The sequence below is a fragment of the Dromaius novaehollandiae genome, chromosome 3 (genome assembly GCF_036370855.1).
Source record: "Dromaius novaehollandiae isolate bDroNov1 chromosome 3, bDroNov1.hap1, whole genome shotgun sequence".
Classification (NCBI taxonomy): Eukaryota; Metazoa; Chordata; class Aves; order Casuariiformes; family Dromaiidae; genus Dromaius; species Dromaius novaehollandiae.
The window spans coordinates 51,824,789-51,843,522 of NC_088100.1; the positions used below are offsets into that span (position 1 = coordinate 51,824,789).

At 37.5% G+C, this 18,734-nt stretch overlaps 1 protein-coding gene across 3 annotated transcripts in view; it reads right to left on the bottom strand.

Annotated features, from left to right (window-relative positions):
• Positions 1-18,734, bottom strand: part of CDK19 (cyclin dependent kinase 19) — a 133,567-nt gene that overhangs the window by 107,694 nt on the left and 7,139 nt on the right. Inside the window, exons 2-3 of one of the 3 annotated variants that reach the window (XM_064508883.1) lie at positions 16,927-17,006; positions 5,057-5,132 (exon numbers count right to left, since the gene is read on the bottom strand). The exons of 1 other annotated variant lie outside the window; for it this stretch is intronic. In XM_064508883.1, the coding sequence (XP_064364953.1) occupies positions 5,057-5,080 (24 nt within the window). In that variant the 5' untranslated portion in view covers positions 5,081-5,132; positions 16,927-17,006. The remainder of the gene's footprint in view (positions 1-5,056; positions 5,133-16,926; positions 17,007-18,734) is intronic. One more of the 3 variants, XM_064508882.1, reaches the window with a different exon arrangement.

Sequence of the window (18,734 nt, forward strand, 5' to 3'; positions counted from 1 at the left end):
TGTGGCTCTGCTTCTCCCACTTAAACCACCTGTTGCGGTCTGGCCCAAATTTCTAAACAGAAAGAAGGATACTGAGCTATAAAAAAAATGCTGATACAAGAAAATCCACTGAAATTTAGAATTAAGTTCACTGTTTACAGAGAAGATTGCTCATGTTGATAACTTAGCCTTGAAAGACTGAGTTGGGGCAGGGGGAGAAGCTGAAAAGACCTAAGAGATGACAGAACAGCCTCCTAGGGCGTAACTCCAGTCACCGATTCATGTGAAAAGAAATTTTTATTAGTAGCCATCTTTGTCCACTTAGAGAAAAAATGATCTCATAAAAAAGACATTCCTGAACTTCCCACTTTCCAGAGTGGAAAGAGATTCAGAGCAAGATGATATATACTGAAGTACAAGTGACTTATAAATGCTTTATTGGTTTCCAGGATGCTTTTAATACTATATTTAACATTCCTAAATTCTACCATCTCAGTAAGAGAACAGCCAGAACCCACTAAAAACACTGACCATTTCTCATTGACAAATGAAAAGTAAGCTCGACTTCCCTCTGATTTTTTTTTTTTTTTTTTTTTGAAAATAATATGCTCAACTGATACCTAGGAACTGTTACAAGTACTAGTTTACATGTGTGTTTTGATGAGAAACACACCCAAGAAAAAACTTGGGAACCCAAACAGATCAAATCCTTCAAAAATTTTCCAAGACAGAGCTTTGTGTTAGGTGCCCAAGTTGAGTGCCCGGTCAGGAATCTCAGAATAGCAACCCAGGCCATGAGAAGGACTTATGTCTCATATTGGAACTTACCAAATCAAAGCCTCTTCATTGTATTCCACTGCCAAGGGGTGTATAATCATACTATTTTCTTAGTACAAAGTACCAAATGCTATTTTCTTAGTACAGTTAATCTGCTTACTGTAAATACACCTTAAAGGCAAGGCTCTATTTCTATTACAAATGGAGAGAAGTACTAGAAGACTGTTTTAAATCTAAATAAGCACATAACAGTAATCATACTGTAACCCACCAAGTTGCTCAACACTGGAATTTTTCTGAGGATTTCCAAATTAAACTCTACTACCATTCAGGCCTTCATTTCTGCAATTCCTCATGTAAAAGGCAACAGAAATCTACATATTTTGAAAGCAACTTAACCACTAAAACAAGTTCTGATGGAGATAGTTTGGAGTCCAGCAGCCCAAGTCCACGCTCCACGCTCTGAATCAGTCACTGAACTCATTTCCTTCTCTGAATAAAAAAAGCTGAAATTGAAGGAAAGACATTTTACTGCTTTTTCCTACACTCTTTTTATTAATACTCACAATGTGGTTGTAGTTTTCCTATGCCTTTACCAAGCCTTACATATCACAATTCCACTGAAGCTCTTCCATGCTCAGAGAGAGGCTTTTTATCTAGATATTTTAAGAATAGCCACTGAATGGCACTGATAAAGAAGAGGCTTACATTTTTATTTCTTTTCTCTACGAGAATTTTTTCCCCAAAATCCACAATTAAAAGTTTATAGTTCCTTCACTGTGGAGAACAAGGTATCTGAAATAACCAGCATGACCCTTTCACAGGAGGCAATGTCTGGGGCAAAAAATCTCAGGCAAAGCTGTATTATACTGGTGCTTTTTTGATAAGTAAATACAAAATTCCATTACAGTTAGCTCTCTGCAGACTTTTAAATAGTTTTAGCTATTGGTTCACGAGGGATGATGGTCAAGATGCTTCAGGAAAAAAAAACTTAATGAATAATACACTTCTGATTTGTTTCTTCTGTCTCCACCTGTCACTCTAAGGAAGTCACTTAGATAAGCTACAAGGCAAAAAGTAAAACATAACAGCAGTAGAATTAAAAAGTCTTCCTTTCCCAAATATATTTAAGTTACCTCTTCAGCAAAATGTATAAAAACTTTTCACAAAATGTGAACCTGATTGCTTATAAATCCAGTTTATAATCACTATCTCCACACTTTATTAAACTAAACTCTGTAGTTTCCTCCTTCCAAACTGCAAGATAGTTCTTTCTGCACCAAGAAATCTAAACCCTAGCGCTAATACCTGGGACCATAAATATCTGATCTTTTGCTGTGGAGGGTCCAATGCATCTTTAAGCAATCTTGCAATTAACATTTACGTGGTCTTGCCTCTATGCTCTGATGTTTCACATCTGAATGGGACACAGGTTTAAGGTCTTAACATCTATAAATATATTTTACTTTTATTCCATCTTCTACAATAAAACTACATTAACAAATTCCTAAAGCTGTTTTGTTTAAATGTACCACTTCTGTTACTTCAGGAATTTCCTTGCCCATGTTACAAAAATATTAGAAATCTCACCCTGCTGATCAAGAAATAAGGAAAAGGTTTCACCCGTCACTTGTTCCAAAATAAGCTAATACAAGTCTTAAACTGAAAGAGATGTCACATTTGTTAATTAATCATGTAAAAATGGTAACTCTACATTTCATAACTCATGTATATTTTCCAGCTTTTCTCTTCAAAAATGCTGACACTTAAGCCCAGTGACAGTTTGTCTTGCAAGAACACACAAATAGTTGGTATTTCAATTATCTTCAGAATAGACTCTAGTTACACAGAAGGAATTAGCCTTTTAAAAAAGAAATTTGCATAAGTCTTTATCATATAAGAATCCCCTCTAGTATTTTCATGTTCTAATACAACAGAATTGGCTGAAATATGGATTCCTGCTTCAGCAGGTATCACGCTACAGTTGAAAGAAAGTAATCATCCCTTGCCCCAGGAAGCACTGCCTGATGTTATCACTGACACAAGCCTTCTTCCACAAAAAGCTCACATTAATAGTGGTAAAGGAGGCTTTATGTTTTTTAAAGTCCTAAGCAAAGACAGACCAACTTTATCCGCAACCTGGGGAGAGATGAGTAGTCTGCCTTTTCTTTTAGGGAAAGTTAGCCAGTAGATCTTACTCTAAGTATTCAGAATATCTGAATATGGCTATACCATACACAAAATGGTCTTGGACTGCAGAACTGAATGCCTTTTTCAGCAATGTATTTGTTGAACACGTTTGATAATGTCTTTCAGTTACAGAACTATTAAGATTGTGAAACACACACAGAGGCACACCGGTTTTTCTTCCATGTTCTGAACTTTGGTCGAATATAAATTTATCTTAAAAATCTAGGAAATTACCATTTCTGATTTTTTTTAATTATTATTTAAGTTAGATGTCAAAAGAACTACCCATATGATCTTTTACCATGGCCTCCTTCCAGGTTGATAATCTTTATTTAATCAGCAAACATTACCTTCTTTGTTATCTACTTAAGCTTTTAAATACAGGATTAACTATTAATATATTAATTATACATCTGCTTTTTTGTGGAAAATGTGCTTGATCATGCTAGTCTGTAAGAAAGAAAAATCATATTTCTTTTTCAACTAGTTCACCTTCACCTTTTCCACATTTCTAATCTTCAACCAACCTGAAATTCCACTGGGGCATACAGTTTTTGCTACATTATCTCAAGCTATAGTGTTTTATGAGAAAGTCTGGAGAGGAGTAAAGTATCTTCTGAGGAGGAACCATTCAGGGGATTTAAACACCTTATGCACCAGCTGTGAAGTTTCCAAGGCTGTACTGAGCTTTGCATGAAGCTTGATCAATTAAGGGAAAAAAAAAAAAAAAAAAAAAGACTAAAATGCTGATTTATCATCAGAGGAAAAATAGTTTGACACTCACTCTCTACTTCACAGCCAAGTTATGCCCAAGTATGTCAGAACAAGCTGTGTCTTATCATGACAGTGGAAAAGTCGTCTATGGACTATTGTCCATGGAAAAAAAAACAAAACAAAAAACATTGCTATCAAAATAGCCAGGAGTTGTAGTAACAAGAACACAATCCAGTATCAATGCTGAAGAGGACTTACTCTTTCTTTCAAATGCAGAAATATTAGCAAAAAGATCATGGGACAGATTCTTGTAAACTGACAGCAGTGCAGCCACCCCTCAAATCCACAGTGAGTGACCTTCACCTTATAGCGTCAAGCACTTTAAAAGTAGTTTTAGCTTCTAAGTTTCTTCATACACAGCCACTGTGTACTTTACACAAAAAGACAGTGGTTTGTTCAGTTCATGAACATCTTGGGTTTCTCCTGCCTCACAAAACGCACTGCACACGTGAACACTGCAGCGCTGTGCAACGCTACTCAATTACAAAAAGTCTTTGGCACAAATCGTATCTTACATTTCAACAGCCCTGCGCACAGTGACAGCATTCAAACAAGGTAAATGTTTGATGAAGCAAGTGCCCCTCTTTCGCAACACTGAAGTTGCAAGCTCACCGCACAGCACTTAGACAGGGAGGCATATTTTCAGTCACGAAATAAACTTGTAAGGATCAAATTCTATTTTTAAATACAAAAACCTCATTCTTACCAACTTTGCAGGAATTATATAAACACACATACCTAGGGGCACTGCTGTGCTCAAAAGTATGTAACTCATGAATCAATTTTTTTCCCCCTCAGATACATGTAATAAAAATCCAATTAAAGCTATTTTTCATTTTGCTATGAAAACCTTCTGTACTTCACAAATCAGACTGAGTAATGAGAACAAACTGTTCTCAGGCACAAAAGAAGAGTAAGCTACCACTCATCTGAAATAAAATATATTCTTAGCAAGCTGTCTTGAAATGGCAGTTAGAATCTCTTTCAGATCCTTTTTTCTTCAAAGACATTTTAAAAAATCCAGTTTTTAAATAAATCTTCATTACAAGGGCCACTTTTATTTCCCTTCCAACACATAAAAGCAGATAAAGCAAAAACAATACCAGAAAGAGCCATTACTATTACCTAGTAAGAACACCTTTTTCCACGCATTTAAAAAAAACACATTTAGAAAGCATTTTATGGAAAGCTTGTGTTTGAATAATTTTCATGCTTGCATATTTCAAGGAAAACATTTTAGATAAGCTTTGTGTTATTTAATGCAGAGAATAAAAATATATTATGTGTTGAATAATAATGTCAGTAAAAATACTTTCTTTCATTTATGTACACTTACTGCAATCTCTCTACAGGCCGACATGGATATCCCTGTACCTTCAATTTGCTTCAGTGCATATTCCTTTTCATCTTTTCTGTACACAAAGAAGGAAAAAAAAAGAAAAAAAGAGAGGAATAGTTTAGCTCTGATTTATATCACACCAATAAATACAAGTATAATGACTTACTTTAACTTGGTCTAGATCAAGAAACTGAAATCTGTTGTATGCACCAATCTGTTTTACGAATCAATTGTACTAAAATATTAAAACCAGGTCTTCCTTTAACACAGCCTTCAATAATTACAAACAAAACTCCTATATAAGTAAGTTTTGCTAACCTATATCCATTTCTCCCTGAAACCACACTGATACCTACAGACATATCTACAGAGAAGTCCCTTTCCCTGCAATTCTAGGACACTGTCTGCTGTCATGAAACAAAAGCGCACACATAGCCCATGCTCAAAAGACTCTTCCAGAAATATCTAGGAACTACTTATTTGATTTTATGAGCCACTGCCAATCAATTTTTAAAACACCATTATGTTTTAAACTTATACTTCTTGGAAGAACATGAGGTACATGAGATAGCGCGCTCCGAAGAGCAAAGCCCCCAAACGTGATACGTTCTCCCTGAACATGGTGTCATCCTTTTAAATAACCATAGTTTGAAGTAATTTATAGGAAAGGCCAAACAGGACGAGACGACGGAGTACTATCTCAAAGCCTTCACGATGCGATTTAACCGGCTAACTATCCATGGTAAGGTTTGCTAGATTTCAGCTGTTACCAATAGCCACTGGATAAGCATCAATTTTTGACCCACTTTCCCACCATTACTCACAATACTGACTCATTTGCACAGACTCACCAGTTACAATTTCTGGGCAATTCAACAACCCACAATCTCCATCCAAATTCCCTACAGCATTTCTGGTAGACTTTGGTTTCCCCCTTCTCCAGCCCTAGACCATTACCCTTTCACTACACTGAAAATCTGAATTGGATTAGTCTCAGCCTCTCTTGCCTTCGAATCCACTTCTGCGTCCTGCCCAGTTTCAGCCCCTTCACCAGCCTCCTCCAGAGCCTCTGTCTCGGAAATCCACAGCATGAGAAGCGGCTCAGTGGAGGAAAATGGCAGGGAGGGTGAGACGGACCAGAAATTATCCAGAAGCCACCTACGCATATTAGTAACTACAGGTGATCATTTTTATCAACAATTTTCAGTAGCAGTTAAACCTACAAAGCCTACCTTAGTTAAGACTGTAATTAGCCTCCATTTTGCCTGTTTTGTGCTACTTTTCATTAAAATTTTAGGAGAAAAATTCCAGATTTATTTTGATTACAAATGAAAATTCAGTGGATTGCAAGTTGTACAAAAATCAAATCCATCTTTGAAGTATGACTTATTAAGCAGTTATTTCTACAGGAAAACTTGAGTTCTGTGGTTTCACCTTAACTCAGAAACAGTTTATTCCTCTTTCACAAAAAATACTTACGTGAAATCTTTGGAAATCCTATGCTACATTTGAAGAGATGCTGCCTTCAAATTAAAAACACAGAAACTCAGTTGTAATGGAATTACAATCTGCTTTATTTCAAGCAGGGTGTTTCATTTTCTTGGGGATTTGATGCAACATTGATCTCAAAGGAGGCAAGATTAAGCACGTTAAGCTGCAAGCTGGAGCAGGCCTTTCTACTGGTAGGTTTGGAGCAATAGAAGGTCCTTCTGCAGTTGAAACTAAAGGAATGGGTTATTTCAAGGTGACACATGTGATTCTGGACCTGCCAAAGGAAGAAATACTTTGCAGTTCTGCTGATGTATCAGATTTTCTGTGCAGAAACAAGAAGGACAGCAACTCACAATGTGCCTTGCAACTACACCAAAAATACTCACCCATTCAGATACTTAGATGCAAATCTTCACAATTAGCACGCATGACAACGAATATAACAAGATTTGACCCACCCCTTTTAAAACGAGACTTTTGTTCCTTTACACCAATTAAAATAAAATAGATTTATACCACAGTATTGCAAACACTTCTGACTCTGTACTTGAGAAAAACGTTTCAAGAGAAAAAAGTTTAAGAAGTTACCATTAATAATATTAGGCCAGTTACTGCATTGATAAAGATAATTTTTAAGAGCTGTTCACCAAGTACACTTTCAGCAATAACTTCAGAAATGGACATGTCTGCTTCAAAAGCTGAAGGATTTATCAGGATCTACTGACATAATTCAGATTCTTTCTTCGTTCCGCATTGAGCAGCCCTTTATGTTCATAAATTAGTAATTTAAAGTAATTTGGCAGAAGTTACACATGGAGAACCAAGAAATCTGTGCCTTTATAGGTAATAGGTTCATACCTCATCTTATACAAAGTGCTTTAGATTTCACTAATTTAAAAAAAAAAAAAGTGAATAATAAAGGCTCATCCCCTCTCGTAGATGGTTCTGCTGTCTATGCAGGAGGTTTAGGTAAGCTGCAAAGCATTAACTCCATTATTCAGATAGTTAACTGAGACTGTGAAGACAAATATTGTGTTGTCTGCAGAACCAAAAACATTGGTCACAGTTTTTAAACTATGGTCACAGTTTTAAACTAGACAACACAAAGCTATGCAGACATACCTGCTTGAACCCCAAAGCACTACAGTCACTAGAGCACTGCGTACACCCTTCTTTTGGCATGTCTGCTTAGCGGGGCACAACAGCATACCAATAGGAGTACACTTGAACTAGCTCTACAGATGCAAGCAGCACATTCAGTTGGACATGCACAGATTGAAGGACACTGCAGAAAATGGGTACACTGTTTGGTACACACTGCGCACAACCACATCGCTCAACTCCATGGCCACTGCAAGTCTGCCATCATTTAACAGCCAGTCATCCTCCATAGGGTTTCAAGATACAAACCAGAAATGATAAAAGAAGTTAAAAAAAAAAAAGAAAATAAAAAAAAAGAAAAAAGGCCAACCTTTAACTATAACATGGGAAAAGACGACCAGCTTGCTAAGCAGCAAACAACATATTCTGGGACATCAGGTTTTATGAATGGTAAGGGAAAAGGGAGTTAATGAAATCCTTATCTAAAATAAACAGGTACCAAGTATAAAGAACTCCAAAGATGCCATATTCTAGCTCTCCCATCTCTATATCTCCCACAGTTCCAAATTATAAATGCAGCCTCCCTGAAATACATACCACTTGTTTCGCCAGAATTCAAGTTTATATGAATAGTTTTACTAAAGTTAAAGGTTCTTACTATGTAAACATAATAGCGGTTTCAAATACTTTCCCAAAAGATCTCCATCAAGTGGTATTTTAAAATAATAATATTTCCCATTTAAGGGTAACCTCAAGATAATCTGAGAAAGAAATAAATTTGGAATTTCGACACTCTAAGTCAGCTGGTGCAATCTGATGAAATACACAATTCTGTTTGCTCAATAAAAGTAATTAAGTATTAAATGCAAAAGTATTAAATGGCCAAAGAAAAAATAGGTAATTGATTAGCTATTTCCCCATTCATAAGAGTTCAATGGATAATGCAAAAATTAAGTTACATGCAAGAATACTGCTCAGCTCCCTAGAGACCCACACTCCTAAGAAACTTGTGGCGGGGCAGGAGAGGAGGTGGCATTTTCACATGCGGCTGAACATGCAGGAAAATTTTAGTGAACTTTAAACACTTTTCAAGAACTGGTACAGTATTATACAGCAGGAAAGCTTTCATTTTCATAAATTCTACTGACAGAGCTATATCAGTACATTTTTCTTTACAGAGCAGAGCAAGTGTGATTAAGTTTAAAAAACAAACCACCACCACTACTGCACAGCTGTGATATCAGGCAAAAGGCACCCATGCCAAGGGACGGCCAAGCAGAAGCAAGGTCTTTGAAGGCCTGCTATGCGCGAGTTTGTCTAAGGGCAAGGAATAAGTGGTAGAGACCAAAGTTCAATCAAGCAGCATTTATAAAAAATAATAATAAAAAAAACAAACACACACACACTCACTCAAGGTGGCAATATGCCTCACTGAACTTGAGCAAAAACAACACACCGAAACATAACCAAGAAGTAACTCTATTCTTTAATCAGTAAAACTGCAACTTTTTGAAAAATTGTAATAAAATTCATAATTTCTGCCTGAGAATTTAATTGGCTAACAGAGCGCATACCATGTACCATCACCACAAGGCTTACCTCTGGGGTCTAAGTCCTCTCATCCCAAATTAAGGGGAAATATTAAAAGAACATTGTTTCTAGCTGCAGAAGCATTGCAATTCATGTTACTTTATTAGAAATGAACTTTTTTTCAAAAATGAAACCACTGATACGAGTTACGCCCCATCCTCAAAACCTTCCTGACTGTATTTCAAACTACCGCAGGCAGCATCCAAGTGCAAGAGTCCTCAAGCCTACCTGTAATAATCCAGAGCATCTCTCTATTATGAAAATAAAGCCAGTATATGGCAATAATGTGATATTTCAACTTAAGTTTTCCTTCCTCGCTAATAAAGATCCCATTCCCAAAGTCCTTAAGGTTAATATTAACATCTTAACACTGAAAAGGAAAATCCTGTCAGCAAAATTTTACTCAGCTGGCTTATGTTCAATTACAGTATTCACGAAGAAAAAGGAAATACGATTATTTCTTCTTCTGGGTGACACTTTCAGTTTGCATTTTCCACATGCTTTAAAAAGAACAAAAAAAAAAAAATACTAAGTTCATCTTAGAATGGTGCAGTTCAGAATACTGAGAATAATTAAAATATTTCAAAGGAGCTAAACTATCTTAACTATTGCAGTTGTACTTCAGCATACTTCCCTCATACGAGGTATTAGAAGCCATTTTACAAATCGCAAGCCAATGGAAAACTAGAAACAACTTTCCCAAGACCGTAAGAAAAATGAGGAAGACCTGAAATCAGTGCATGGCTCAAACTATCGTTATATGCATATTATTCAAATTTTTAAACTTTTGAGGGTGACCCCTCTTGAATTCATATATGATTTGACATATATATCAAATCCACAATTAGTTATCCACATCCAGGAATGGGCCTGGAAAACAGCAAATCACACATGGGCTACAAGAGTAACTGTTCTACCAGTTGATTCAGAGACGAACATCACACTAATAATTTTCTAATAAGAGCACCATGAAAGCATTGCAAAACCACTGCAAGGAGCCCCAGTCCCACCTTGGGAACAACACTCGCGCGAGGTGAGCAACAGTCAGGGTTCTGCAAGGCAGAACCAGCGAAAATCAGAGTCGAGAGTCCTTCAAGGGAAATACAGTACTGCCCACAGCAGAAAGATCATACAGATAGCTCGTTACGCTCAAATCAATTTGTTTAATTGCTGACATACGGCATTAAGTTCAGCAGCCAGCAAGAGAACGCCAGCAAGAGTTACAAGCCCCCTTCCCCCCCCCCAAGCTAAGACAAAATCGTGACACTGAAGCGCACCAAGAAATTAACTGAAAAATCCTATGTGATATTTGGAGCGTAGGTACAAAATGTTCCCAGAGCAAAGGCAGTAAATCAGTCAAATTCAGCGCTGGTTAACATATGCGAGCTGCTGGAAAGGTGAAAAGGTCTAGAGCTGACAGGAAAAAGTATTCATAATCCTCACAGAAAATGAAGGGTTCTTACATTCTAGTGCTTTTTATACATACAGAAATATCTATTAACCCAAAAGAATTAGGGGATCGAAAATCGGCACCCGGTGTCACCGAGGCACACGTTCAGCAGAGCAGGACAGCTGTGCTCATCTGCCTTTTCCTCACAGCACAGGAAGCCTTACCCAGACAGCAGTTCCTCTCCATGCACGCAGCAAGTGGCCTCAAATGACTGAAGCTACAGGGCAAGCTTCTTTTTTTTTTTCCCCATTTCCATTGAATTTCTATGAATATACACCACTTCATCTTGAGAGCTACATTAGAAACCAGAAATCTGAAGCAGTAAGGTTCGTAGGCACAATTTTAAAAGAAATCTATGACTGCAACAGTTCTTTAAAAGGTCTGTCTTTTGTCTGCTAAAAAGCTTCGCAGCAGCTACAGGTTGCTGCTGCACCCGATTGCCAAACACATTCAGCAGGACGGGGATACCTGAACTACAGTGGGCTGCTTTTGCCCACAAAAAGACTGGATTAAGCCACCAAACTTTTATCACGCTCTGCCAGCTCAGAAGCTCCTTAGCTTTACATGGAAACCATAGCTCTGATATGCAAAAGAGGCAAGAAGCAAATGCACAAGATGATTACTTGGGTCACAGATGAGAAGTGCTCACAATACAGTATATTCCACTTTGCCTAATAATTTCAGTAGTAACTTCATTTTTAGCAATATAGTGAATTCACAGCAGTGACATGAATGTTCATAGCAGTCTTCAAAATCTAAAGTAATTTCTGAAAAGGTTAATTTAAAAAACGAAACCAAATAGTTAAAACAACACTTCAAAAGCTGTTCTAAAGCATACATTCAGCGGCTTAAATAGTAGTAACTTGTGAAATAAAAAAGCAGTTCTCATATAAAAACATGCCACGATTATTTAAAAAACACACACACACAAAATGAATTCAGGAAAGTAATTACAAACCAGTGGCAAAAAAGTATTTGAGATGCATCCAGGAAAAAAAAAAAAAAAAAGAGAGAGAGAGAGGGGGGAATAAAATAAGGGACAATAACCAAGTTTACTTGAAAACAAGTTACTTGATAAGGAACCAAGCTTCAAGATCTTACTAACAGCAATATTCACACTTGAAACTTATTTTTGAACAGGAATGAAACAGTGAAAAGTTTACAGTTTCTCTAGATGACTAAGTAGAACTGTGCTAAAACATCAAACGCAAAGACAGAAAGTTACTTTGAACACAGAGATGGAACAAGAATGACAAAGAAAACGTAACCCATCAAAACCAACACCAGCTCGCTTCAAATCTTTAAAAAAAAAAAAAAAAAAAAAAAGGAAAAATCGCTCTTAATGTCTACGGACCCATGTAGTTGGCCTGCCTGTTGACACATCCCTCAGCGGTTTGGCAGAAACCTTCTATGTTGCGAACATGCATATGTAGGGCACAGGGAAGGACAAGGGGAAAAACAAAACACAAGACAGCAGAAATATTTTCTAGGAGACTAAGAAAATACTATAACACCCATGAACATGTGCTCAAAGGTGGCATCAGTGAAATAGAAAATGATATGTAGACTTTGCTTCTATTATAAAACTGAAGTCAGGACCAAAAAGGGGTTGCAGAAGAAATGACAGGCTACCATGCCTTCCGGAACTGGAGAAACTTTTTCAACCCCTGGAACAGAGATACTATTTTATCAAGTAACATTAATGAGCAATTTTTTAAACAAAGCTCTGCTTTAGAGTATTATGGTTTAGAGACATATCGATCAAACGAAGCTTCTTGATTTTCACTGGTGAACCTGAATAATCTGTGCCTTTCTCATATAATAGCTGCACTACCAGACCAAGTATCTTTGGGTCAAAAGGCAAGAGTTTAACAAACAATAAAGCTTCAAACAATTTTTAAAAGGTAACCTCACAAAACAGAGCTCAGTCTCTACCTTAGTAGATATTAAGGCATCTCAGTATCAGGAAACTTGAGAGGGGAAAAATATTGAAAAAAATTAGTTGACTATCTTCTCTGGAACTAAAACTCCAAGTAGAACTGGGGAGCAGGGGAAGGAAAAGACCACAAACCCATACCGAACAAGACAAGTCTTCACTATGCAATATAAAAAGAATTATAGAACAAAAAGAGAATCTCCAAGAATGAGCCAAGCGCACCAAAGGGACACAATTTTCAGAACGGAAACAATATGTTACACTTTACACTATGTTTCTGAATCTTTTCTCTCACAAAGTTCCTTATAACCTCAGTTTTCTAAATGAGCCTGAACACGACACAGATCATCAGCTTTACTGCTTTATGATCTACTAAACTCTCCTTCAGCTTCCATCTCTTAAAAAATCCCAGCCAAGGGCAGCTACCTCAGCACGTACATACACTGACACCAGAAGGCAGCACTTCTCTTTACCTTCTGCCAAACACCTTGCTGTCTCTAAGGTTTGAAGTCCATAGACGAAGCCCTTCTGGAATCTACAAACGCAGCAGAAGTAAAAGGCAGAGAAGTTTATGCAATTTTAGAGGTTACACCTCTCAAAACCTAACAATGTCAAATTCCTGAATTCTAAGCGTAGCTTGCTACTTCATACTCCAGTAATTGCATGGACTTGTTGATGTCATTGCATAAATGCATGCCCAAAAGAAGGCAAACTCAGGCTTCATAATGCAATCTGGGAACTTCAACACCAATGATATTTTTTAATTTTAAAAAAAAAAAATCAATAATTCTGCCAAGAAATGGAGAACTTCTTAATTTTGTTTATTGAAATTAGTGTTATAAAATTAACACTACTATCAATGTTGCACACAAAATAAATTATGTTTATAAATTAGCAGAGACATTCAAATATAGAGCAACTGATTACGACAGACTTTTTTTTTTTAATTCGACTTTTATTAAGTACATTACATGAAATACACAGGAGAACAACTACACAGAGCTTAGCCTGCTGGAGAATCTGACACATCCCAGGCATGTAAAGGGGCTCATGCCTAAAGTACCATTGGCATCACACTATAAACAGACACTCAGTGTTATCGCAGTTATCTTATTAGAAATAGAACTGTAACCTGATTTTGTTCTAGTATTTACAGAATATATTCAGGTGTACCTTTAAAGCAGACTATTAATATGCCCATTAATATGGGACTATTAATATTAATACTCCTCTGTTTGTTTATTCCTCTGTAAACCGGTATATGGACTCAGAAGGAAACACGCATGTTAAAGACAGAGTCAGGTTCTTTCGGTGATGTAAGGATGCCTGCCCTTGAACACCACATCCTTATGCTGAGCGCTTCTAGAGAATCTGTCAAAAGATGCTAAATAACTTTAAAATGAAATTCAGCTATCTTCACAACGCCTGTGGTAGGTGTTCTCTACATGAGAGGAAAAAGAGACATTAGGTGATTAATAAAAGACAAAAGTTTGAATCCGAGCACTGGTGACATTTTCTATGACATAACTATAATTTGATTAGACTGGGACTGTGGCATAGAGGTCTCTATTAATATCAACATAAGAAGACTGGAACTATTCCAGCACCACTAGATGTAATCTAAGCATATCCTCTTCCTCCTTTCCCGTAACTTCTATTTCAGAAAATTAAAGGCAAATCTTTATAGCATAGATACCTCCTGATTGCTAACAACGGTTTCAGACTGTTTGACAGTCACAACCACAGGCAGGCTTTTAAAGATCTCTGTAACAACAGACCATTGGAAACCATGTTAGCCAAATTTTGGCCTTCACACTACTGTAACAAAACTTCTTATTTGTAAGGAAAGAGAGCATGACTTCAGTCACTGCCACTGTCACTCCAGATCTATTGATGAAGATTCACAGAGACCTCAACCAACCACAGGGCTGTTGCCATTGCTAAAATTAGACTGGCTCCAAAGTATCTTGAGCGACTGAGAACCGTGAATTTCATACGACTAGGTTTCTTTTATAACAGATTGGCATAAGCAGACTTGACAGCCTGTTTATAAAGGTAAAAATGGAAGCGTCTGCATTAAACTTTGAAGACTGCAAAATTATTCTGTCACTCCAGATAATTTCTTCCCATATTTGCTATACTGAAGCAAGGGATGGAGCTGCACCTGATCGTATTTCTTTATGGACATGCTTGATTACAGATGATGAACAGATTTAGGAAATACATCCCTTTCAGAAGGCATTCTGCATGTGGAGATTTGTTACCTTAAAATAAGGAGCAGCAGTAAGGAGGAAAAAAAACCCCTACAAAATAAAGGGGTAACAAGATTTATCAGTGAACTGTACACCAAGGCCACAGATGTACTTTAGACTAAGTCAAAAAGAACCTGCCGTTTTGTTTCATAAAAATCACTTAGGAGAATGTTTGTGCTAACCAGAAGTGTCAATAACATTAGCCGTCTGTTGTTTTAGCAATTTTCTAAATCCATACTGTAAAAACATACTGTAAATATACAGCCCAGCTGTGACCAGCTTAATGTGCATAATGTCTCTCGCTCTGGTGCATATCTGACTAAATGCCACTGCTTGGATAAGTGAAAAATTACTAGGAAAACACCAGGTTTCAAACACCAATGCATTGTTTGAAATGTACTGAACACAGGTTTCTTCTAAACCCTTATTAGGCATTAGGTTCACCTGTGGTAGAACAAAGAAAGATTACGGACTCAATATAAGAGCTATCAGAAGGACAAGAGCCCATAAAACTGCAGTTATTTAGTTCTCCCTTTCTATCTCATGACATAACCAAATGCTTCCTCTAAATCACGTAGAAGACCCAGATTTACCCGAGAGATCTGTCGCACCACTTCTGTTCTTTTCCTCAGCCTTTCCAACTCAAGTGATCTAATGTGAAATCCTGAATTTATTAGGGCTACATGAAAGCTTATTAACACAATAGAGATGCAATTCCTAGCTGATGAACTTGCCTTTAAGTTCAAAGCTGCAAGCTGGATCACTAGTAAGCAGCAAGACCCAACAATCTGTTTGGGCAGAATGAGATGGTACATTTCCTGCAGTTGAAAAGTTGCCAAGTTGAAAGACATCCTCATGAAAGATATAAGGACTGGAACAGAAATCTACATAGTCACCGTGAGGTCCAACTTAATTCATTCCGGAGCAGAAAAATCAACATTGCTAATGGAGTACCTTCATTTTATTCCTCGCTTCAATGTCAGGAGATCAGGATTTCAAACAGTTACAGATGTCTTTATTTCAACTGCTGACTAAGAATGTCTTATTGCTTCCCCATAAGCAAGGTCTTCAGTCAGCGATTATATCTGTTCCTGGAAATCTTAGCCAGGTTCTGTTTTCGTTGAACTTTAAAACTGTCATCCCACAGTGAGAGCAGGCTTTTCGCTCTTTCAGTAGCTTAAGAGCATAGTTTGGATAAAGTTTTACACTGGCACTTTTTTCCAATCACTGAACTCGAGCTAAAGGTAAAATAAATGGCATTCAACTTTTAATGGTCTTTTGGTTCACCTCAACTGAAGGTCAAATTAAATTTGATAATTCGTCTGCCTGTGTTTCTCATTTGAAGCATGACAGAGTCGGGCAAAGGAACAACCGACTGTCCTCTAGGATGACTGGTTTTAATCAGGGGTATGACCATAAAGCTAACTTTGAAGTCTCTACTGCCCTTGAGAAGGCAGCAACAACTCATACAGGAACTCTGTATTTGAGGAGAAGAAACATTCAAAGACACAGGCCAAAGTCCAGTGTCAGCTGCGCTAAAGATAATGAACACAAAGCAATGAACATGGCATTTTTGGAGTACACAAGGTGCTAAATCTTAGCCTGAATCTGGGTAATCTACAGAAGGATTATGACAGGTGAGAATTTCGTCTAGACACCTTTGAACATGCAGAATTCATGGACTTGTGTCTGCAAGATAAGAAGCCTCTTTCCAAAGACTCCCCTTCAGGGTCAAACAGCTAATCTCACGCTGCTAGAATTTCGTGCACGAGTGGCCTTCACACTGTCCGTTCCCTTTGGGCACGTGGGCTCCACGACATATTGAAGAGGTAGGAGGGTCAAGGACAATCACAGTCTGAACAGAGTCCCAGCATTACCTGTGCGAATGCTCCTGGGTGCTCTGGTTAGGACAGGGAAAGAAAGGGGGACAGAATAGACAGAATACCTTCTGGCCATATAAGGATTGACTTTTTCTGCAGTTCATGCTCGAGGAAACCAGATATATGGCTTCAAAATAGCAAAAGTAGCCTCTACCAAGATTTTCTACCTCTGGATGTAGTTTCCATTCCAGATGATCTAGCTTCTGCTTCCAAGTCAACTGCCTGTAACATTCATTTTCACTCGACTCTAAAAAGAAATCAATAACATCTTAAGTCAGCAGGGAATGAAAAACAACAAAATAACCCCCTTGCTGCACTTGCAAGGCTCAGTTTATGGGAGCCTAAGTTCAAAACCATACTGTCTGAGGCTGTCCCAATTAACGTCTGCACTCTTATTTAGACCAGATCCCTTATCCTTCAGTTAGTCATCCAACACTCCTAGCTTGCACTGAAAGCTATAACTGTTGCTTTGCCTATTGGAAAGCCTGAGCCCATGTGTTTCATCTACCAGATGAACTACCCAAAAATTTTCTGAGACCAGAAACTTTGTGGAGAACAGATGACAACTGAGAGAGAAACAAGCAGCTGTGCAGCAGCCCCATTTGAGAATATCTACGAAACAAAACTGTTAATTCCAGAAAAGGCAGTAGCAAACATGACTAATGCCCTTCAGAGATCAACTATTTCAGTATTCTCAGCTCCTCCAATCTTTCTCGCAATAAAAAAGACACTTTTGTTTTCTGATTAAAAAAAAAAAAAAAGTCAGACACCAATTTTGTGAAGGTCAGTTAACGCCTTCTCCACGTCACTCCTTTCAGACAGGCAGTGTCTGTAGTTAGATGTACTATTTCATGAATTCTCAAAAAAAAAAGTTAGAGCTAAGCCAAAGAACTGTGCTCCCACAGAAAAGTCTAAGAAAATATTAATGAAAAATTCACATAGAGAAGTAGCTATCAGTCGATTTCAAGACTATCACAAGATTTTTTTGATAACATTTGACTGATTCCAGAGGTTTCTCTTTTTTCTTGAATCTGTTGAGATAACTGAAGTTCACAAGAGGTATAATAATTTCTAATATCAACTAACAGTTTTATCTGTCAGTCATCTAACTTACAGTTCAGTGATACATATAAGGCACAGTCCCAGAGCTGGGAGGTCTTTTATAAACCTAAATTATTCCGATACATTTCACTCATAAGTCAATTCAAAACAGCAAAGTTTCTTTATTTGCTATACAAGTAGACATTGTTCTTTATTTCCTAAAGTCACATGCTGAGTTAGACAATTTGTTCTAAAAGCAGTTGTCCTGGACTGGTTTCAGAATTCCTTCAGGCAAACACACTGTTATTGAAACAAATAAATCTTTTTAAGTTCTAATACTTTGTTTCAGCCAAAGAGACCGAAATATGCAGTCTGTGTCAGTTCTTGAATGCCAGCAAAAAAGCTCAAGACATGACACCTCTTGGGAAGCAGAATGCAAGAGCTGACAGTCGCTTCTTGTAAAGATCCCTTCCTACATAGCATACACACGGACCACACTACCTCCTGAACTAGACCTGAAGCAGCAGTGTACGTACATAAAAGCAATCTTATTTCACAAGCTGGAATGCATCAGCTAAAAGACAGAGGAGGAATACAGAAGCCCTCTAACCCCAGCCTAAGCCGTGAGTTTGATTAAGGCCATGGAAAAGACAAGCACTCTTCCAGGAGGCATTTTCAAAAGATATGGGAAAATTTACTGTTACTGAACAAGGCTCTAGTGAAATTTGGTCAGGATATTTCAGAGAAATTCTGGTCGAGTGCGCTTATAAATCTGTACCACTGTGAATCACAGCACTTTTTTTTTTAATAAAAAAAATCTCCACATCATGCATCTGATAACATTCATCTTGAAAGTAAATTTATGAAAGAAATTTTATAGCACATCTGCCTACGATACAGTGGATTAGATGACATGACCCTGAAATACGCTTAC